The sequence below is a fragment of the Dictyostelium discoideum genome (genome assembly GCF_000004695.1).
Source record: "Dictyostelium discoideum AX4 chromosome 6 chromosome, whole genome shotgun sequence".
Classification (NCBI taxonomy): Eukaryota; Evosea; class Eumycetozoa; order Dictyosteliales; family Dictyosteliaceae; genus Dictyostelium; species Dictyostelium discoideum.
In genome coordinates, this window is record NC_007092.3 from 2,484,922 (window position 1) to 2,508,174 (window position 23,253).

Here is a 23,253-nt window from a genome sequence, read left to right on the forward strand (position 1 = left end):
GTAAAAAAAAAAAAAAAATAAAATGAGATCTAGCATCTCAAGGAGAAGCAAATAATAATTGCGTTATCCAATTCAAAAAAAAAAGTACGTTATTATCTACAATTCAAAATTCGAAACAAAAAAAAAAAAAAAAAAAAAAAAAAAAAAAAAAAAAGGTAAACCAACCCCTCTTTTAGAGACCCTGTAAAAAAAAAAAAATTAAAATAAAATAAAATGAGATCTAGCATCTCAAGGAGAAGCAAATAATAATTGCGTTATCCAATTCAAAAAAAAAAAGTACGTTAATTTCTTATCTTTTCTCAAGGAGAAGCAACTAATAATTGCGTTATCCAATTCAAAAAAAAATTCTACGTTATTTCCAATCATGAAAAATCTGAAATTTTTTAGCCACATTAGGAACTCATCTCTGATGAAAACCTATGTACAAGAACATTTAACTCATTACAGCTCATTCATTACAACTATATAAATTCAAATAAAACAATCAATAATAAAACTTATAAGAAACTAAATAAACTAGGACACACCTAAAATTGGGATTAAGATATTGAAAAAAAAAAAAAAAAAAAAACCCACTATTATCATTACTCAAAAGGAATCTTCGATAATTTCTCACACATAATTTCCTTATCCAATTCCCCTTTTATTCTTTCATTTTAATTACATTAGCAAAAAAAAAAAAAAAAAAAAAAAAAAAAAAAAAAAAAAAAAAAAAAAAAAAAAAAAAAAAAAATGGATACTAATAAAATTAAATTTTAATAATTAAAATTTTAAAACTTATATTTAATTAAATTTTATTTTAAATTCGTATTCTAATTGTCGTAACAAATATAAAATTATAGAATAGAATGACTTAAATGAATTATACGTATTCTATAATTTTATATTTGTAACGACAAATTTTTAAAAAAAATATCAAATTATCGATAAGTTTTTTTTTTTTTTTTTTGATTGTGAAACTTATCTAAAAGTCTGATTGTTTTTTTTTAAAAAAAAATCAATTTTTTTTTTTTTTTTTCATTTTAATATTTATATCCCAATTAAAAACAATGAATAAAAATTTTCAACTAATTTTATTTATCATTTTGATTAACTTAAAGTTTTTCATTGGTAATGTTAATTTTTTAAAAAATTGATTAAAAAAATTGAAAATATATTAATTTAAATTATTATTTTTAGATGGATTAAAGGTTTTAAATTCAACATTAACATTAAAAGATGGGACAAATGTTTTCGGGGCTGTATTATATTTTGCAGTTATAGAGTTGGAACTTGATTCTTATATTTATAAATATGATGCATTGGCATGCCCAAATTATCAATGTTCAACAGTTAATACAACCAAAGATTGTTCATGTGATTATACAAATTTTAGTGATTGCCCAAAGACAGCGAATCGAGATCCAAGCTGTTCAACATGCCCAATTCCAACCGTTGAGTATTGTCCATCAATTAATAATTGGGTTACAGTTGAAAAAGATATCGATTACATCTTTGAAACCAATCAAACAATGTACCTACGTTACAAAGGAAATTCATCAATATGTGAAGGTATAATGGCAAGATCATATCCAATTAAAGGTTTTCATAATTTAAAAGGTGGATCATCACCATTAGAATATTTACAAAGAAGTCTATCCAATTATAGACCACAAATCTATGGTGTAATGAATTTATGCCCAAGTGATATTGATAGTTCAGGTATGAAATCATGGACCCAAGATACATTTTTTTTTACAATTAAACCATTTGGAAATACTGATGGAAGAAATGTAAGCCTTTCTTTTAGAATAACTTCAAAAGAGGTTTCAAGTGAACCAATTATTACCGATTCATGTACTTCTCCATTTCCAGCAACTCACAGATGTATTTATGATGGCGAATTTATAAATGAAAAAAGTGAAGCAAGTAGTTATCACTTTTTTGTTTTCAATGCAACAAAATCTGCAATCTATACTATAAGAGCACCACAATTTGAACAACCTGTTAGAATTTATGCAAGTATTAATACTCAATACCCAAAGTTAAATGGTTATGGTAATGAAAGGGCAGAATATTCATCAATTGACGAATTTGAAAATTCAATTACTATCTATTTAAACAAATCAACTATTTTATATATTTCAATTGAAATTACATATAAAACAAACTATAGTTTAAGTATTACATCTCAAGGATATTACTTACCTGTTAATGTATCATCATTACCTCCCAAAGCTGGTGCATATGCTTTGGTAAAATCTTCACAAATAGATTTTGGAAAAGGAGTTACTTATGATTGTGATTCTTGGGATACTTGTCAAAGGTTCTCAGTTAATTATCCATTCACTGATAGTAATCCATTGAATCCAATACCATCAGGACTCTATTCAATTCCAAACTTTTATTTACCACCCTATCCATTGTTAGACTATGATGAAGAATTATTTTTAGCAAATCCTGTAAAACCAAAATCATTTACAATGTCAGTCCTAGTTGCCTATAAGTTAGGCAGCAATGCAGTTACAAATTTGGATTATTTAAGTGAAATATCTGCATCACTTGTTAGATTTAAATCAAATATCTTTGATCAAGATGGAAATGCAATAAATAATGTGGCATCTTTAACTCATTATGATTTACCATGCGATTATGAAGAGTTTTCAATAATTAATAATGCAATTTTAAAAGGAGATAAACTATTATACGATGTCACCGATATTAATACTATCAATAGATATAGCTATATGTTAGACTCTTTAACAATTCGTAATAGTTGGATTGGATGTAATGCAAAAGCAAATTCATTATTTGAACTTAATTTTAAAATAACAAATTACACTATGATTATATGTGACAAAAATGCTTCAACACCAGAGTTTAATGAAGATCCTTGTTGTAATCCAAATCAAAAATACTTTCAATGTTGTAACCCAAAACCAAAAGAAGTAAATACTGTGGAATTAAGTGGTCTATCATATGAAACAATACAAAGTAAATGTTCTTTTCCATCATGTACTGAATCAGTTTTATCACAATTTAATTCAACCTATGTAACTTTAGATTTTTGTGCACTTGATAATGGTATTTATGATCAACTAAGAACTAATTTAATACAAGTAGTAAGATCATGTAAAGAAAATTCTAGTCCAATTTGTATAAAAGATAGTGATTGTATTGACTACGCTGGTCCTGATGCAGTTTGTGATTTAATGGGTCATACTTGTATACCAAATTATAAATTTACAGATTATAAATATTTGAAATGTGTATTTAGTCAATTGGATCAAGTTACCACCTACAATCTATTACACAAACCATTTTCATTTAATAGTAAAATCATTGATGAAATTTATGAAAAATATCAAAAACAAGATTGTATTACAGAGGGTACATTTTTATCACAAAGACTACAATATCGTTGGGATTCAATTGATGCAAGACTTCAAGATCCAAATAAGTTTTATCCATCAAGTTATGGTTTAGATGATAGTCATCCAATAATTCATGATACAATGTATGATAAATTATTTGATAATTTCAAAAGAACCTATTCTTGGTCCTATTTTGATTATTGCACAAATTTTTCAATTTGTCCATGGGTATACCAAAATGATTATTACTATGGTTTTTCAAATGATCCAAACTCAAAACCAATAATGGATTATTGTAATCAAATTAGTGGTTTTTGTGGTGATTGTGCAAATGGTTTAAAAAGTTTTTGTAATACTTTTGGCTATAGTGATCAAAATATTTGTGAACAAACAGATTATTGTGTATTAGGTGGAAATTATTTAATGTCCCAATTGAATATGACACAACAACAATGTGAATCATATGGTATGTGTTCAGTTAATTGTGGTTATCAATGTTCATTTTCAAATCCAACAACCTATCAATCAAATTGTTTTGTTTTAAATGTAAATCAAACTCAATGTACCTCAATGACATATACTTGGGATTCCAATTTATCCGCATGTATTGATACAATGGCAACTTCAAAATCTCAATGTACAAATCATCATTGGTTAAATTGTACAGAAAAACCAATCGATGAATGTACTGGACCATTTGGAACATTATTTAATTATTGTTCATTACAACCAATTGTTTGTTCAACTAAAGAAGAATGTGAAAATGCAGGAGTTTGTTCAGATTCTTATTTCTTTAATCCAACCAATACTCAAGCCTATCCATTTAATTTAGGAAAATGTGTACATGGCCATGAAACCTATAGACAATATCCTTCATGTGAATATAATATTGACGGATATATTGAAAATGATAGTCCAATGGGTTGTTTCTCTTATACTCCTCAAGTATTAACAAAATCAGATTGTGAATCATTGGGTTCAAATTATACATGGTGGCCACCTGCAACAAATAAAAAAGATTGTTTAAAGAATATGGGATGTAAAGTTTATGCAACAACTACTAAAACTGATATGTTACCATACAATATCATTTTTAATCAAATGAATCAAGATGAATGTTTAGGTTGTTATGGTTCTCAAAATGAATATACAAATAAATTTGAATGGACACCAGCAACTTGGTTACCAGCTGCATTAGTTAAAGGAAAATGGTATACACCAGATCCAATCACCAATCAATTTTGGACACCAATTAATAATTTAACAACAACACTTGATTATGGAAAACTTTATGATGATTTAGTTTTGGCAGTAGATTCTCATATGACAGATCAAATTCGTTCATCATACTTTTGTAGAACTCAACGTTTTAGAGATAATTTAGATTCAATTGCATGTAGTTGTGCTGATACTGGTGGTTATCGTAATTCAACATGTTTCAAGGATTCAGCATTGCTATTTGGTCAAGTGAAACCATGTTCATCAAAGTCTGAAACATTTAATTTCCCAAATGGTTATATTGAGATTTCAAATTCATCAGTAGAGGTTGGTTGTGGTGATATGTTGATCTTTCAACTATCTAGAGAAATTTTCATTTCAACAGAAGGTCAATCATTCCCATCCAATTTTGTATCATATCCAAAACCTGATAATTTTGGTTTATTTAATAATAATAGTGCAATTGTTGGTACAATCATTGGTGATGGGTTAACAATTGAATCGAAATCAATCAATCGGATTTTATTATGTTTCCTTTATTCAGGTAATCCAGATGAAAAGAAATATCCAATTTTAGATTTTGGATGTCAAGATCAAGATACAGGTATACTTCATCCAATGGGATTAAATGTATTTATAGAAACTCAACAAAACCTTGATTTCCTTTGCTCAAATATAACTCATTTAGATTCAAAACAAAATTATTTCCCAATTAATCGTATTGGTAATGAAGATTGGAGAAATGTTGAAAAGAAATATTTTGATCAAAAAACACTTGGACTACTTTATACATTGGCAGCAATTTATTTGGTGGTTTTAGTATATGGATTCTATCAATTGATAATAGTTGCAATTATTAGATTTAAAAAAATAATTCATAGATTTGAATTGGTTCATTTGTTATTGTTTATGATTTTTGTATTCCTTTTGGTTAGAACCATTTATTTCTTTTTATTACCAAGTGGAAAACTTTCAAATAGTGCAGTTGCAGATTATATTTTAGTGGTTTTACCAACATTCTTTTATTTCAGTTGTTTCACAATCATTATTGTTCTTTGGTATGTTATTGTAGTATTGGTATTAAAGAATAATTCAGCATCAAATTTTTCCAATAGATTATTCTCAATGGTTGGTTTGGTTAATTTTATAATCTATTTATTATTGGTTGCCATTGTTTTAGTATTCCAATATACCAAAGATTCACCACATGAATTTTGTGGTTCCAGAATTATTTTCCATGTATCTACAAATAAAAGTCAAAAAACAGTCTCCATACTTTATGCGGTTATTCAAGCTGTAATTTCTTTAGTGCTCGGTGTTGCATTCATTTATTTAGGCGGTAGTCTTTATAGAGCAATGAGAGCCGCAAGTCAAGGTGCTAAAAAAGGAGGTTTAGATATAAAGAAAGCTCACTCTAGAGAATTAAAAATATTTTTATTAACTACAATTTGTAGTACTGGTTTCTTACTTCATTGTTTATTCATTATCATTTTAGTTGCATTAAATGAACCTTCAATAGTTTTCAGTTTTATTGGTTTAATAATTACTGAAATAATACCTTCAATAACAATTCTATATTGTTATGATCAAAGAACTAGTTTATCATTAGATATCACTTTATCTTCAAAATCTTCAAAATCTTTTTCATCAACTGATACAAAATTACAAACTGTTTCTGAAACAATTACTTTTAGTCAAAATTTATCTTCAGAATAGTTAATTAATTAATTAATTATAAAAAAAAAAAAAAAAAAAAAAAAAATCTATTAATAGTAATAATAATTATAATTATAATTGTAATAATAAAAAAAAATATCTTGTATTTTTAATAAATTTATTATTTTTTTCTTTTTTTATAATTAATCAATTATCTGTATCTGTCTTATGTTTTTTTTTTTTTTTTCAAATTTCAGGTTTATTTTTTATTTTTTATTTTTTATTTTTTATTTTTTATTTTTTTTTTTAAATTTTTTTATTTTTTAATTATTTATTCTGCAGACATCTGTTTTTTTTTATTTTTATGATCACAAAAAAAAAAAACCAAAAAAAATAAAGGTTACCACTCTTTTTTATTTTTTTTTTTTCAATTTTTTATGATTTTTTTTTACTTTCATTTCCATCAAAAAATTAAAAAAAAAATAACGATACTTATTCCAAAATGAGTGAAACGGATATCATTGAAACTATTAATCAATTAGTATCAAAAGAATTTTTAGATATTAATGATATAAATGAATTAATAGATCAAATTAAACAATTAAATTTTGATACTGCTTTAAATCAAATATCAAATAATAATTATCATTTAATTAAATTATTATGTAATGAAGCTAAAAAAGTAAAATAATAATTATAATAATAATAATAATAATAATAATAATAATAATAATAATAATAATAATAATAATAATAAAATAATAATAATAATAATAGTAATTCTATTTTTAAATATTTACAATAAAACTAATTTAAAAAAATAATAATAAATAAATAATAAATAAAAAATAATAAAAGAGTATTGATTCAAATTTAGTTACAGAAATTATTAAATTTATAAATGTTATCGCAAATGAAGATAAAAATATAGTTTCAATTTTAATTGAAATGGAATCGTTTAATTGGATAATACCAAACTGTTTTATAGTTGAAGAGACACTTTCTATTAATTACCTTACAACTTTAAATTTAATATTTTCAAACTTTGATAATTTACCAAAAAAAGAACTTTTAAAATTAGATGATTCATTCTTGGATTCATTAATTGAATTAGCATTACAATTTAAAGATTATTATGAAACAAATTTTATTCATTCATTATATTATACAATGGTAAGATTTTTTTTTTTTTTTTTTTTTTTTTTTTTTTTTTTTTTTTTTTTTTAATTCAAAAAAATAATAAATAATAAATGAAAATAATAATAAATAATTTTTATTAATTTTTCAATTTAAAAATTTTAAAAGTTTGGATATCAAAAGAATATAATTAGTGATGGATATTCACCATTGATATTAAAATTATATTCAATTAAAGAAGCACCAGAGATTGGACCAGAAATGATATCATTATTAAATAGAAGTAATTTAGAGTATAATATGTTACCACAATGTTTATCATTAATAAATGATTTATTCACATATAGTACAGAACATGAAATACCATGTTTCTTTTTCACATTAGATATTAAAGTTTTAATTGATATAATAATTAGGGAAATTAATAATTTAGACGAATTAGATCCATCAAGATGGCAATTTTTAGAGGTATTAAGTACAATCATTGATCATAGTGAATATTCTTCTCCAAATTTTAATAATGATAGTAAAGATAATAATAATAATCAAAACAATAATTATAATGATGAAGAAATAATATCATTTTATAAAATTGATGATATTAAAAATGTTTTATCTATATTAAATGAAGATAGAAATTCTGAAAAAGATCCACAATCATCAATCTTATCAAAATCAATTTTAAAAAAATTAAATAAATTACAACAACAAAAAAAAAGATAATTAAATAATAAAATTATGACTAAAAAAAAAAGATGGAAAATTTGTTTTTTTTTTTTTATTTTTTTTTTTATTTATTTATTTTTAATAGATATAATGATACATTTAAAAAAAGAGATGAGTCAAATTATTTAATTTTTTTTTTTTTTTTTTTGATTATTATTATTATTTTTTTTTTTTTTTTTTTTTTTTTTTTTTTTTTTTTAAAAAAATAATATTATTTTTAAATAGAAAATAATTCTATTTTAATTATTATTATTGTTTATAATTTTATAATTTTATAATTTAACAATTGGACTTAAACTATTTGAACTATTACTATTATTGTTACTACTTGAACCAGTAATATTATTTGAATCTCTATTTGAATTATTTAATTCTCTGGCACTACCTAAATTGATTGAACTTGAAGAACCAGTAGTACCAATTAAACTTGGTTGATAAACACCAGCCAAAGGACTATTGACTTGAGATTGTAAAGATTCGGACAATAGATTCAAATCGTATTCAGAGTATTTTGGTAATTTGTTTACAAAGGTAGCAACTTGATGAACGATTTGAAGATTGTAAGGGAATTGATAATGACCAATCTTTGAGAGGATTTCATAGAGATTTTGTCTCTTTGTGAAATTGATTAAATTGTTCATATTTGAAGGTTGATCTCTTTCGATTTGAGCAAAGTCCTCACGAATAATATCGATCCAAGGAACGCAAGCTGGTTGAGATCTAGCCAAAGCTTCACGATACAATTTGTAATTATCAATTTTTGAGAATAACATCTCATGATCGGCAATGATTTCACGATGACGTGGTGTGAATAAATCTGGACGCGATAAAAGTAATGGATGTTGAAGACCTTGAAGTACTGAATGTAAAGTTTGGAAATTATTCAATTGTCTAAGACATTCGGTTGTCTTTATGAATTTATCCAACATTTTCATTTTGTTCTTTTTATCACGACTTTCATTTAGTACGGTATGGACGATCCAACGTGAAACATCGGTGGCACGATTAACAAATGTCATAAGATTTGGAGAGGTGGCCATATTATATTGAAACTCACCATAGCCAATTACACGTACCATAAACTCTGGTGGTGGAATGGCACCAAACAATTTCGATTCTACAAGTGTCATTTGTCTTGCAATTTCCAACTCATCGATATGAGCCAAAGTAAGTTGAGGTGAGAAAATATTCTTTGGTACTTTTGGTTCGGGTGGTGGTTCACTGTAGGGTCTAACATCCTCATGTTGAAGTTTCTTTTTAAGTTCTCTCAATTTCTTAATGTTTGAATTACCATCACGAGTCAATGAACCATCGATGAAATTATTGAGTGTGGCAACCAAAACCGAAGAGGTCGGACCTGCATTGAAATCCCATGGACATTTATCTACCCAATATTTCAATACATCAACAACACGTTGACGAACTGGTTCAACCACTTCACTCTTATATTTTGGTTCGTTTGCATTTGAATTTGGTACTTGATAACGTTGAATCAATTTCTTTAACAATTTCTCAGATGTTGTGAATGATGAATGAGTGTAGAGGAAAACCTTGAGGAAATTTGGATCGAATGCTTTCTCCTTTGGTGCGAGATAATGAATCAATTTATTGAATGTTGCCGCTTTGATTTGAACTTTATTATTATCGGTTTCAACTTTTCTAATATTTCTATTGTTATCTTCACCCTCCTCCCAAACGTTGATATCCTCTTCCTCGTCGAAATGACGATAGTCGTGATAGAGATGATCTACCACTGCCACCTCTGGATCATTACCTTCCTCTTTGGAGAATAGTGATAAATCTGTATCGAAAACATTCTTATTTCTTAAACGTGGTTTAACTAAACGTAACAATGAAACCAAACGACTCTCTCCAGATTCAGTTGGTTGATGTAATACACCAGACTCTTTTTGAATGGCTGCAATCACTTTATGATATGTATTTCTCTCCAAATATTCCATAATTAATTGAAGTACAAATTGATGTGACAATGCTAATCTATTCTCTGAAAATGATGGTGTTGCCAAAGTTTTTGCAAATGATTTACTACCTGTAAATGCTAATGTCTTTTCTCTTAATTCTAAAATTTCTGGATGTTTTTTCATTAATGATGCTTCCCATAATTCTTTTGGTATATTTTGAACTCTATTTGATTCATAATCTTTAAAAAAAAAAAAAAAAAAAAAAAAAAAAAAAAAAAAAATTTATTAATAAATAATTTAAATATAATTTCCTATTTAATATATATATTTATATTTATATTAACTTACCATCTTGATAATCTTCTTCAAATTCATCTTTACCAAATGAGAAATAATCAAATGAATTATCTGTACAACCACCCCAAAATAATATAGAATTTCCTTTAACAACTGATGAATGTGAAATACGATTTTGGACAATTGTTGATGATGATATTTTAAAACATTTCTTTTGATCTAAAATTTAAGAAATAAAAATACATAAAAAAAAATAAAAAAAAGGTTAATTATTATTTATGTTTTATTATATTTATTTATATATTATTATTATTATTATTATTATTATTATTATTATTATTATTATTATTATTATTATTATTATTATTATTATTATTATTATTATTTATTATAAATATTTAATAACTTACATAAATCATATTCATAAATTTCTAAATTTTGAGAAGTTTGTGATTTTGAACTACCACCAGAAATGAAAATACTATCTTGAAAGAGTACAGCGGAATGATCGGAACGTGGTGTCATTGAGGAACCTTCGAATTGAATTGATTTCCAAGAATTACTTGCCCAAGTATAACAATGAACTATATCCTCAACTTGATTCGATTGTTGATCTTGACCACCAAATACATACATATTACCTTTGTGCATTGTTGCTGTATGATGTGTTCTTGGTGATGGTGGACATGTTGACAAGACTTGACTCCATTGTTTAGTATCTAAATTTAATGAAAAAATATCATTGTTTACTGTTTGTTGTTTGGTTGTTTGGTCACATGAAATACCACCAAATACAATCATATGTCCACTCTCTACAACTGCTGTATGACCATATCTTGGTGATGGTTTAGTACCTTCTGTTTGAACTTCTGACCATGTTTGTGTATCTTTTTTTTTAAAAATAAATGAAAAATTAATATATAATAAACATAAAATTCCTTTTTTTTTTTTTTTTTTTTTTTTTTTTTTTTTTTTTTTATTTTTTAATACATACCGAAAGAAAATACATAAATATCATTCTTTGGACCAGATGGACTATAACCACCAAATATATACATTGAATTATTATATAATACACCAGTATGTCTAGTTCTAATTGATGGTGCACTACCAAATGTGAGTATAGTCCATGCTTTAATAGCTATTATTAAAAATAAAAAAGAAAAAGTATATTAATAAATATTAACATGATTTTTTTTTTTTTTTTTTTTTTTTTTTTTTTTTTTAATATATCGAGAGAGTGCCATAAAAAATACATACCAAATTGAAAAGTATAAAAATCATTTGTATAAGAACCATCAGGTAATGTACCACCAAATAAATAGAAACCATCATCTCCAACACAATATGTATGATTATTATGTGGTAAGATATCAGCACTATTATTTCTTAAACCATTACCATTATATATATTACCATTCTTTGTATTCGGATCCACTGTAACTGTACCACCACTTGCAATTGAATCCTCTGAATACAATAATGATTCTGCTGTTGGTGATGATGATGATGATATTAATGATGATGATGGTGGTGGTGATGAATTCTCTGTATTTGGTAATGAACTACCACTAAATTGTGCTAATGTTGTACTAGTTCTAATTGGTCCACCATCTATTATAAAAAAAAAAAAAAAAAAAAAAAAAAATTAGTAATTAATTCTCTCTATTTCTCTCTCTTTCTTTTAAAAACATACTTTTAATATTACTTGATGATTGTGAAAGTGGTGAAGATTTATTGATTGTATTACCACCACTATTGTTTAGGAATGATACTGATGATTTATTAGAAATGCTATTGTTTAGTAAGGAGGTTTGATGAGGTATATTTGTATTATTATTATTATTTTCTGGTGTTAATAATGGTGACATCCCTGGTGATGGAATTGGTGATGTAGTTGCTGGTGATACAGATGGTGAATTATTGGTTGAGTTTACATTTGGTGATGCTGGTGTACTTGTTGATGGTGATGGTTGATTTGATTTTGGTGGTGGAGGTGGTACCTTGTTTAATAAGGATGTTTTAAATTTTAACTTATCTGTCATTTTGAATTTATTATTACTATTATTATTATTATTATTATTATTATTATTATTATTATTATTATTATTATTATTATTATTATTATTATTATTTTAAATATCGTTTTGAATTTTTTTTTTTGTATAATAATTTTTTTTTTTTTTTTTTTTGCCTGTCTCTTATTTTTTTTTTTTTTTTTTTTTATTACACTTTTTTTATTATTATTATTATTATTAATATTATTTTTTTTTTTAAAAAAAAAAAAAATTCTATAGTTTATTATTTATTATTATTACAAATATATTGGTATGTTTTGAACCAATTGATGTTGGTAAGTGTTTTTTTTTTTTTTTTTTTTCTTTTTTTTTTTTTTTTTTTTTTTTTTTTTGATTTTTAAAAAGATATTTATTTTATTTTAATTTTTAATTTTTTTTATTTTATTTTTTTTTTTTTTTTTTTTGCACGCGCATGTAAAAAAAAAAAAAAAAAAAGTTGAAAAAAAAAAAAAAATATGTGTTGGAAAAAAAAAAAATAAAATAAAATAAAAAAAAAAAAAAAATCGAAAAAAAAAGAAATTGTTTTGTTGTGTTTTTATTTTTGTTTTTTATTGTTAAATTTTTTTTTTTTTTTTTCTAAAGTCTTATTGTGGCCATCGAGATGGTTTGTTTTAAAAATGAAATATCATTCCATAATTCTTTGAAATTTAAATTATTATTATCATTATTATTAAATCTTTCTTTTATTCTTTTTTCATAATTTATTAATTGTAATGGTTCATTTTCTTTTTGATTATTATTATTACTATTATTTTCCAGAAAATTTAAATTTAATGGAAAAGTGAAAGCACATACTCTTTGAATTGATTGAATTTTTAATATATCATTATTAAAAGGTTTATTTAATTGAACTTCAACTTTTATTAAATCAATTCCACATAAATTATTATTTTCTAAATCTTGTTGGTTAACATTTTCATAATTAATTAAACCACAATTTTTGAAATTACCACTATTACAATAAATTATTGGATATTCACATAACCAACCTGACAAAATTGGAAAATAAATATTTTTTAAATTTAATTCATTTGAAAATTCATTTAAATTAAAATTAAAATTTAAATTATCATTATTATTATTTAATTTTAAAATTGAAATTAAATTTAATAATAAATTTTTATGTAATGATAAATTATCATTACAAATTATTGGTGAGGAATTATGTAAACTGACATCAATGAATAAATAATTTGAAAATGAATTATTTATATCAATTTCTGATCTATCAATTAATGATTTATTATTAATTAAAAAGAATAAAAAATCATCTAAATAAATTAATTTTATATTTGATAATTGGGGTAGGATTTTAATTAATATGGGATTGGATTTTATGTGATTTAAAAATTCACATAATTCTTTCCATTCTGGAACATTGTAATCTATTAATACTGCACTTCTAATTTCATTACAAAGTAATAAAATATCATTAAAAAATTGGATCCAACTAGACTGATTTGTAAAACAATTCCATTCATTTTTAAATTTTTTATCACCGTTGAATATAATATCACATTTTCTAAATTCTTTTGGTGATAATAATTTTTTTATTATTTCTAAATTATTATTATTATCATTATTTATTGTTGCCATTGTTTTTTGTCAAAAAAAAAAAAAAAAAAAAAAAAAAATAAAAAATAAAAAATAAAGAAAAAAAAAAAAAAACGAACGAAATAAATTTTTTTTTTTTTTTTTATTATTCTCTTTATTTCTAAAACCAGCCCATTTTTATTTCTTTTTTTTTTTTTTCTAATTTAAGTAAGAAATTAATTATTTAATATATTTTATATAAAATAATAGATTTGAAAAAAAAAAAAAATAATAATATTAAAAAAAATAGAATGATTATATTCAATTTTTTTATGTTCTATATCATTTTGTGTATTTTTGAGTACTCTATTTGTCTATATTAAATCCATATATTAAAAAATAATACAATCAGATAATCGCTTTGCAAAAAAAAAAAAAGAATAATAAAAAAAAAAAAAATGAAAATATTTTTTTTTTTCAATTTTAATTTGGTGAAGTCTCAATTTTTTCTTATTTTTTTTTTTTAATCAAATTTTAAATTAAAATTTTTTTTTTTTTTGAATTTTTTTTTTTTTTTTTTTTTTTTTTTAATTTTTTTATTTTTGATTTTTTATTATTTTTTTTCAATTTTAATTTATATTTAGAATCTTTGAAATACAAATAAAAAAAAAAAAAAAAAAAAAAAAAACTATGACAGATACAACAACTACAACCACTACAGATGCAAATAAATTAGTATTAGAAAAGAGTGCAAATAGCTCAGGTTTAGAAGTTGATCTTCATCCATTGGTTTTAATTAATATTAGTGATCACTTTACACGTACAAAAGTTCAAAGTAATTATCAAGATAATTGTAGAGTAATTGGTGTTATTCTTGGTGTACAAAATGGTAGAAATGTTGAAATTTGCAACTCTTTTGAAATGGTTTATGCAACTGTTGATAAACAATTAGTTTTGGATATTGAATATTTAAGAAAGAAATATGAACAATGTAAATAATCTAATTAAATAATTATAAATAATAATAATAATAACAACAATAACAATATCATTCATGTTATTATGCATTTTTATTATTTTTTTTTATAAAAAAAAAAAAAAGTATAAAAAACACTAACCAAAGAAAAAAAAAAAAAAATTGTGAAAATACAGTCAAAAAAGTATTTCCATTATATGATTTATTAGGTTGGTACTCAACTGGTAGCCAAGTTTCAAAGGATGATATTTTATTACACAAACAAGTAGGTTTTGACCTATTTTTTTTTTTAAAAAAAAAAAAAATTTAGAATTAAATAATTAATTTACAATTTTATTATTATTATTTTTATTATTATTATTAAAATTATAATTTTAGATTTCAGAACATAATGAAAGTCCACTTTATTTAATGTTGGATACAGATTCACCAAAGAGTAAAGATTTACCAGTTATTATTTATGAATCAGAGTTACATATTGTAAATGATGAACCAACTACAATATTTGTTAAAACTCCATACAAAATCCAAACTGGTGAAGCTGAAAGAATTGGTGTAAATCATATTGCTAAAGTAACTCCTTCTGGTAGTGAAGGTTCTGGTTGTAAGTTTTAATTTTTTTGAAAAAAAAAAAAAAAAAAAAAAAAAAAAAAATATGTTAATAACTTTTTTTCAATTTATTTTTTAATTATATTATTATTATTTAAAAATTCAAAACTCAAAAAAAAAATATATATATAAAGTAACAAGCCATTTATTCACAATGCATAATGCTATTTCAATGTTAAATATTCGTGTCAAAGCCCTTAGTGATTATTTGCAAGCAGTTAAAGAGAAAAGATTACCATATGAACAAAATATTTTAAGAAAAGCCTCAAGTTTATGCAATCAATTACCAACTATTGATACTCATGATTTTAAAAAATCTTATTTACAAGAATACAATGATGTTTTATTAGTTACTTATCTTGCCTCAATCACTAAAACCTCTGCTTCTCTCAATGATACCATCGATAAATATTTAGTTTCAAATGAAAAACAATCAAAGAGAAGATTTTACCAATAAATTGTAGAAAATAAATAAAATAAAAAAAATAAAAAAAAAATAAAAAAAAAACTGAAATAAAATGTAAACTTTTTTTAAAAAATAATTTACATTTTAAATGTTTAAAATAAAAAAAATTATTTAAAATTAAATTAAAAAATTAAAAAAAATTAAAATAATCCTTTTTTTCATCATGTTTTTTAACGCATTTTTTTTTTTAATTTTTTTTTAATTTTTTTTAATTTTTTAATTTTACATTGCACCAAAACGTTGGGCAGGGGTTTTTTTTTTTTTTGAAAATATTTAAATCAACTTTTTGAAAAAAAATTTTTAAGAATTTTTTTTTTTTTTTTTTTTTTTTTTCCCCCCCCCCAAAGGAAAAAAAAAAAAAAAAAAAAAAAAAAAAAAAAAAAAAAATATTATAAATAAAATTGTATTTATATATACAATCCATAAAATGAATAAAAAATTATTTATTTTTGGATTATCATTATTTTTATTTTTATTTATATTTAATTTATCATTAAGTTTAAAATTATCATCTAAAAATAACTTTTATAATCATAATCATATAAATAATCAAATTCATAGAAATAATGAAGGTAATAATAAATTATCAAAATTAATTCATTTACATAATGATGTAATTGATACAACCATTTCAAATAGAGATAATATTTTATTTAATAAGAAATCTTTAAATCAAAAATCAAAGGGAAGTTTATTTTTAGTCCATTTAAATGGACCAATTGAAAAACAAGTACATAATGAATTAATAAAACAATTGGATCAATTATTTAATGGTGGTGAAATTATTCATTATATTCCTGATAATACTTATTTAATATCAATGATTGGTAGTGACAACAATGATAATAATAATAATAACAAAATTGAATTAATTAATAGATTAAAAGAATTAATACCATCAATTCAATGGTTAAAACCATTAGAACCAAGATTAAAAATTTCACCATTATTTAAACAAAATCAATTCCAAGGTGATAATCAAAATGAAATTGATCAACTTAGAATTTATTATCATGAAAATAGTAATCAACAATCAAATGATATTGATAATATTATTTCAGAATCATCATTAACTTTGGTTGAAAAAGAATTAATTTCAAATAATAATAATAATAATAATAATGTTTTAATTACAGTTAATTTAAAAAATAGTAAATTATCATTAGAATCAATAATTTATAAAATTTCAACAAGGTCATTAGTTTATTGGATTGAACCAAGTTCAAGTAAATTAATTAAACATACACCAAGTAATAAATTTGCTCACTATTCAATTCAAAGTGGTAGTGCATCTACAACTTCAACCCCAATTTGGGATGTTATTGGAATTAAAGGTGATGGTGAAATTGTTGGTTGTGCAGATACTGGTATTGATATTAATCATTGTTTCTTTTATGATACAAATCCAATTGGTTCGACTCATAGAAAAATCATTTCTTATTCAAGTGGAAATGGTGATCAAATCGATGAAATTGATGGTCATGGTACTCATATTGTTGGTACTATTATAGGCTCAACTACTGTGGATCCAAGTGTTTCAGAATTTAGTGGTGGCGCTCCAAATTCAAAGGTTGCATTCGTTGATTTACAAGTTGGTAGTGGTAATGGATTATCAATTCAATCAAATTTAACAGCAATCTATCAATCAACCTATGATCAAAATGCAAAAGTACATTGTGATGCATGGAATTCAAATATTGGTCCATTCTATACTGGTGTCACTGAAATGATAGATAGATTCCAATGGGACCACCCAGATTTCCTTGTAGTTAGATCAGCAGGAAATAATGTAAACTTTGGTTTCAATTCAATCTATACCTTATCACAAGAATCAACTAGTAAAAATTCATTGGTAGTTGGTAGTTCAAATCAACCATCAAGTACCTATTTATCATCAATTGATTATTGGGACTGGGATTTCATTTATAATTCAATTAGAACTTCAGTTTGTACTCAAGGTCAATCTATTTATGGTATAACTTGTTCAGATGTACCAACTCAAACAACCTCTGTCGATATTCAAACTCAATGTTGTTCAAATCCAATTTTGGCTAAAATTTGTTGTTCAACTGAAATTCAACAACAATATCAAACCAATTCAACAGTTTATAGTGAATTCATTCCAAGTTTATTTAGTGGTGTTGGTCCAACATCTGATGGTCGTTTGAAACCAGATTTATTAGCACCAGGTTCACCAATTATTTCATCACGTTCTTTGGGTCCATCATCAACCATTAATCATTGTTCACCAATTACATCAGGTATTGCAACATCGGCTTTAATCGCTATGGAAGGTTCAAGTCAAGCAGCTGCTGTCGCTACAAGTGCCGCAGTTTTAGTTCGTCAATACTATAGAGATGGTTATTTTATTAATGGTAAAGTTAATTCATCTGTGGGATTCCAACCATCAGCATCATTGGTTAAAGCAACCTTAATCAATACTGCAAGTATTAATGTTGATTCAACATTAGAATATTCACAAGGATTTGGTAATATTCAACTTTCAAAGTTAATCACAACTACAAATGCCCAAACCACATCTTTAGACATTCCATCATCAATTGAAAAAGCTGATCCAATAATTAATACTGGTGAAACCAATTCATATTGTTTCTCACTCGATAGTAAAGCAGATATTGATATAACATTGGTTTGGACAGATCCTGCCGGTTCACCATTATCAACATTTACTTTGGTAAATAATTTGGATTTAGCTTTACTTGCATTTGTTGATGGTGAACTTTCAATATATTCAGGAAATAGTGAAACCATTTTCAAAAATACAAGCCAAGTAATTTTCGATCAATTAAATAATGTTGAAGTCATTAGAATTAAGGATGCACCAATTGGTAGTTATGATGTTAAAATATTTGGTACAAATATTGTAATTCCAAATCAATCCTATTCAGTTGTAATTAGAACTTCCGGTGGTACAACTTTAATGAAGGAATCAGAATGTGCTCAATGTTTCTATGATCCAAATGATGATCAATCTCAAATGTGTGAATTTGATAATGGTATTGGTACACAATATTGTAAAGATGATAATAGATTTTCAAAATGTGTCGTCTATGAATGTAATACAGGTTATGTCTTTGATAATGGTATCACAAAGTCTTGTGTAACCACCTTGGCATTAACACTCTATGATATTGTATTATTGGGTATTTTTGGTATAATTATTGTTGGTGCTGTAATATTTGTTTTGGTTTGTTATAAATCTAAATCATTGGATCAAAATAAATATTTTTCATTATCAAAAGATAAAGGAGGTGATGGAAATTCAATAAGATCAAATAGTGTTGCTGGAAATAATAATAATAATAATAATAATAATAATAATAATAATAATAATAATAATAATAATAATAATAATAATAATAATAATAATAATAATAATAATAATAATAGTAATGGAAAACAATCAAATATTGAATTAAATTCAGTTGGTGGTGGTGATGATGGTACTCCAAATGGTGATGATCAACAACAACAAAATAACTCACCACAATATGATGAAGATGGAAGATTAATTTCAGGTCAAGAAGTTGAAATTTCAATATTTGAAGTAATTTCATTAGGTAAACCAGAAAGTAAAATCTTGGGTTTAGCATTATTTTTATCATTCATTGATGTTGCATTAGGTTTAGCAGTACCATTAGTAGCAGCCAATATTTTCGATTATTTATATGCAGGTGAAACGGGTAAAATCTCAACAACTATTTTAACATTTGCCTTAATTATCATTGGTATGATTATTGTTCAATTCTTGTCTGGTATTTTATTAGCTTTGGCAGGTCACAGAATTATTGCAAGACTACGTCGTGAAATGTTTGCATCCCTTTTGAAACAAGATATGGCATTCTTTAATGAAAGAAAAACTGGTGAACTAATGAGTCGTTTAGCAAGTGATGTATCATCAGTACGTTCAATTATCTCTGATAGTATTCCACATATGATCATTCAAATTGCTACCATTGGTGGTACATTAATTATGTTATTTATTATCTCTTGGAAGTTATCATTGGTTGTACTTTGTCCATTACCAATTCTATTGGTTTTCTCAAAATTCTATGGTGGTTATATTGAAGTTATCTCTGTTAAAGTTCAAGATGCTTTGGCCGATGCTGCAACTCATGCAGCTGAAACTTTATTCAATATGAAAACCGTTCGTTGGTTCTCTGCTGAAGAAAGAGAAGTTGCAAAATTCTCAAAACTTATTAGTGTATCTTATAAAATTGCTTTAAAAATGACAATTTGGAATGGTATTTATTCTTCAACTTCTGGTATTTTTGAACAATTATCAGTATTTGTAATGTATTAAATTTTATTTTTTAAAAATAACAAAAAAAAAAAAAAAAAAAAAAAAAAAAAAAACAAACAAAAATATATATGTATTATTTTATTAACTTTATTTTTTTTTTTTTAAAATATTATTTTTATATAGATTTTATTATGGTATGGTTCATCATTAGTTAGTAATGGTGATTTAACACCATCAATGCTAATTGCTTTTAATTTATTTTTACCATTTATTACTGGAGCAGTTACACAAGTTGCATCATTGTATACAACCTATAAATCCTATAAAGGATCTAGTTATAGATTCTTTGAAATTATGCAACGTGTACCGGATATCCAAGGAGAAGGTGGTATAACTCGTACTAAAGTTCGTGGTGATATTCAATTTAATAAGGTTAGTTTCGCATATTCATCAAATCCTGATCAACTAGTTTTGGAAAAGATTGATATCAAATTTGAACCAGGTACAATTACAGCATTAATTGGTCCATCAGGTGGTGGTAAATCAACTATGCTTTCATTGATTGGTAGATTATATAATATCGATGGTGGTTCAATTACATTGGATGGCACAAACATTAAAGATTTCAATGTACCAAATCTTCATGAACATATCTCAATTGTAAATCAAGAACCATCATTATTTAGTGGCTCAATTGCAGAGAATATTATGTTTGGTAAACCAACTGCAACCCGTTCAGAGATTATTGAAGCATGTAAACAAGCAAATGCCCATGATTTCATCACTGCAATGCCAGAAGGTTACGATACATTAATTGGTGAACGTGGTACAGCTTTATCAGGTGGTCAAAAGCAACGTATCGCAATTGCACGTACTATCATCAAAAATCCAACCGTTCTCTTATTGGATGAAACCACTAGTGAGTTGGATGTAGAAAGTGAGAAATTAGTTCAAGATTCCATTGATAAATTAGTAGTAGGCCGTACAGTTATCATTGTAGCTCATCGTCTTACAACAATTCTAACCGCTGATATCATTGCCGTAGTAAGTGATTCAACCATCTCTGAAATGGGTACACCAGAGGAATTGTTGGCAAAGAAGGGTATGTTTTATGATTTCGTTCAAATTCAATATGGTAAACAAGGTGAAGAACTTGATATTCAATTACCAAGTAATAGTAGAAATACTAGAAATGCTGATAAATTACGTAATCGTTCTGAAACTATCAAACAAATTGCTAAAATTAATAATATCATACCAATTCATCGTCCACAACGTGGCGACGACGACAACGAAGATGACGAAAATAATAGTGGCCAAGGTTCATCACGTTCACCACCACCAATGTGGAGACAAGCCAAGAAGAATGCAAATGTTAATAAATCAATGTTATTAACTCGTCGTAATACTCATGTACAACATCAATCATCATCGGGTGGTTGGCAAAAAGGTAATGTTGATGATAAACTTCAAAGAGTTTTACAAAAATCAAGAAAGAAAGGTTTCATGAATAATCAAGACCATAAAGACATTAAAGCAACACTTGTATTATATTAAAATAAATAAAAACGATATACATATTTATAAATTTTAAATTTTTATTATTCTTTTTTTTTTTTTTTACAATATTATCTACTTCTACTACTACTTCTACTTCTACTTTTATTATAATTTATACTTCTTGAACGACCTCTATCAATAGACTTTTTTTCACTACTTCTACTTCGACTTCTACTATTTTCTCTTTTATTTACTTTATATTTATTTGATTTTTCATTATCTTCATCTTTACTACTACTTTTGTCACTCTTATTTTTTCTTCTTTTTGATGACCTTTTTCTGTGTTTTGAGTCTCTATCGGACTCACTACTGCTATCAGAATCACTACTGCTACTATCACTACTATCACTGTCGCTACTATCACTACTATCACTGTCACTACTATCACTACTATCACTACTACTATCACTATCATCATCAGAAGAGGAATAAGATTTTCTTCTTTTCTTTTTCTTTGATAGTATTTTCTTTAATTTTTTATCTTTTAATTTCTTTTCCTTTTCATCATTATCTTTTGTTGAACCTTTTTGATATGAATTTAATGTTTTTTCTAAAAGCTTTTTATCATTTAAAAGTGCCGTTCTTGTTGGTCTTGATACATATAATGGTTTGGATTTACATTCAAATGATAAATGGCCAAATTGTAAACATTTTTGGCAGGGTCTTGAATTATTTTTGTTCATCTGATTGTTTAACTATTCTTTGGATTTCTATGAAGAAAAAAAAAAAAACAAGAAACCTATTTTTAAATTTTGAAATTAATTATTGGAATAAAAAAATAAAAAAAATAAAAAAAATAAAAAAAATAAAAAAAATAAGTGAAAAAAATAAGTGAAAAAAAAAAAATGAAAATAAACTAATATTTTCACTTTGACAAAGATTTTTATTTATATCTTTTTTTTTTTTTTTTTTTTTTTTTTATATATGAATTAAATACAATTTGTACAAAAAAGTTTATTTATTTTTTTTTTTTTTCTTTTTTTGTTGATATTAAAAAAAAAGTTTAAACGATTGAATTTGAGGGGGAGGGGGAGATATAATAATTAATTGGTAATAATTAATTACCAATAAAAAAGGATAAGCGCATATTTAAAAATGTTATTGAGAATATTGATTGAAGTTGTTGAAAAGTTTATACATTATTATTACTAATTAATTTTTTTTTTTTTTTTTTTTTTTTTTTTTTTTTTTTTTTTGTTTTTTTTTTTTTTTTTTGCTTAATATATGATTGATTATTATTATTATTATTATTTGAATTTTTTTTTGATTTTTTTTTTTTTTTTACAAAATTCGGTAAAGATGTGAAAATAAAGAATCGGAAATTTTTTAAAATGTAATCGAGGAATTAATTGCCAATACATTTAGTACCAGTTAAATTAATTCCATTTCTCATTTTAAAGTTTTCCAACCAACCACTACTAGCCTTGAAAGTGTTATTATTTAATTGTTTTGATAAAT

General features: G+C 24.3%; 8 protein-coding genes across 8 annotated transcripts in view; 4 read left to right on the plus strand and 4 right to left on the minus strand.

The window, feature by feature from the left end:
- Window positions 1-1,049: 1,049 nt before the first annotated feature.
- DDB_G0293176 (hypothetical protein) lies at window positions 1,050-6,195 on the plus strand (the record flags this gene model as incomplete). The annotated part of the gene is made up of 2 exons (XM_629320.1): window positions 1,050-1,110; window positions 1,180-6,195. Coding segments are annotated over 2 exons (5,077 nt in total), but the record flags the coding sequence as incomplete, so codon positions are not given.
- A 534-nt stretch (window positions 6,196-6,729) lies between these two features.
- Window positions 6,730-8,087, plus strand: DDB_G0293098 (hypothetical protein; the record flags this gene model as incomplete). Its single annotated transcript, XM_629321.1, has 3 exons — window positions 6,730-6,909; window positions 7,086-7,400; window positions 7,533-8,087. The coding sequence occupies 3 exons, from the start codon at window positions 6,730-6,732 to the stop codon at window positions 8,085-8,087; spliced, it is 1,050 nt and encodes a 349-aa protein (XP_629323.1).
- Window positions 8,088-8,362: 275 nt separating this feature from the next.
- On the minus strand, window positions 8,363-12,354 carry gefF (Ras guanine nucleotide exchange factor; the record flags this gene model as incomplete). The annotated part of the gene is made up of 6 exons (XM_629323.1): window positions 8,363-10,251; window positions 10,361-10,528; window positions 10,720-11,196; window positions 11,304-11,450; window positions 11,570-11,923; window positions 12,006-12,354. 6 exons carry the CDS (start codon window positions 12,352-12,354, stop codon window positions 8,363-8,365), a joined length of 3,384 nt encoding a protein of 1,127 aa, XP_629325.1.
- A 609-nt stretch (window positions 12,355-12,963) lies between these two features.
- Window positions 12,964-13,983, minus strand: DDB_G0293178 (hypothetical protein; the record flags this gene model as incomplete). Its single annotated transcript, XM_629324.1, has 1 exon — window positions 12,964-13,983. The coding sequence occupies one exon, from the start codon at window positions 13,981-13,983 to the stop codon at window positions 12,964-12,966; it is 1,020 nt and encodes a 339-aa protein (XP_629326.1).
- A 627-nt stretch (window positions 13,984-14,610) lies between these two features.
- CSN6 (Mov34/MPN/PAD-1 family protein) lies at window positions 14,611-15,962 on the plus strand (the record flags this gene model as incomplete). Its single annotated transcript, XM_629325.1, has 4 exons — window positions 14,611-14,911; window positions 15,082-15,161; window positions 15,275-15,500; window positions 15,640-15,962. 4 exons carry the CDS (start codon window positions 14,611-14,613, stop codon window positions 15,960-15,962), a joined length of 930 nt encoding a protein of 309 aa, XP_629327.1.
- Window positions 15,963-16,398: 436 nt separating this feature from the next.
- On the plus strand, window positions 16,399-21,792 carry tagA (ABC transporter B family protein; the record flags this gene model as incomplete). The annotated part of the gene is made up of 2 exons (XM_629326.1): window positions 16,399-20,283; window positions 20,419-21,792. 2 exons carry the CDS (start codon window positions 16,399-16,401, stop codon window positions 21,790-21,792), a joined length of 5,259 nt encoding a protein of 1,752 aa, XP_629328.1.
- Window positions 21,793-21,863: 71 nt separating this feature from the next.
- DDB_G0293100 (hypothetical protein) lies at window positions 21,864-22,478 on the minus strand (the record flags this gene model as incomplete). Its single annotated transcript, XM_629327.1, has 1 exon — window positions 21,864-22,478. The coding sequence occupies one exon, from the start codon at window positions 22,476-22,478 to the stop codon at window positions 21,864-21,866; it is 615 nt and encodes a 204-aa protein (XP_629329.1).
- A 662-nt stretch (window positions 22,479-23,140) lies between these two features.
- Window positions 23,141-23,253, minus strand: part of DDB_G0293102 (hypothetical protein) — a gene marked incomplete at both ends in the record, with an annotated part of 1,260 nt that continues 1,147 nt past the window's right edge. Inside the window, one exon of the mRNA XM_629328.1 lies at window positions 23,141-23,253. This exon is cut by the window's right edge and continues 1,147 nt beyond it. Within this exon, the coding sequence (XP_629330.1) occupies window positions 23,141-23,253 (113 nt within the window).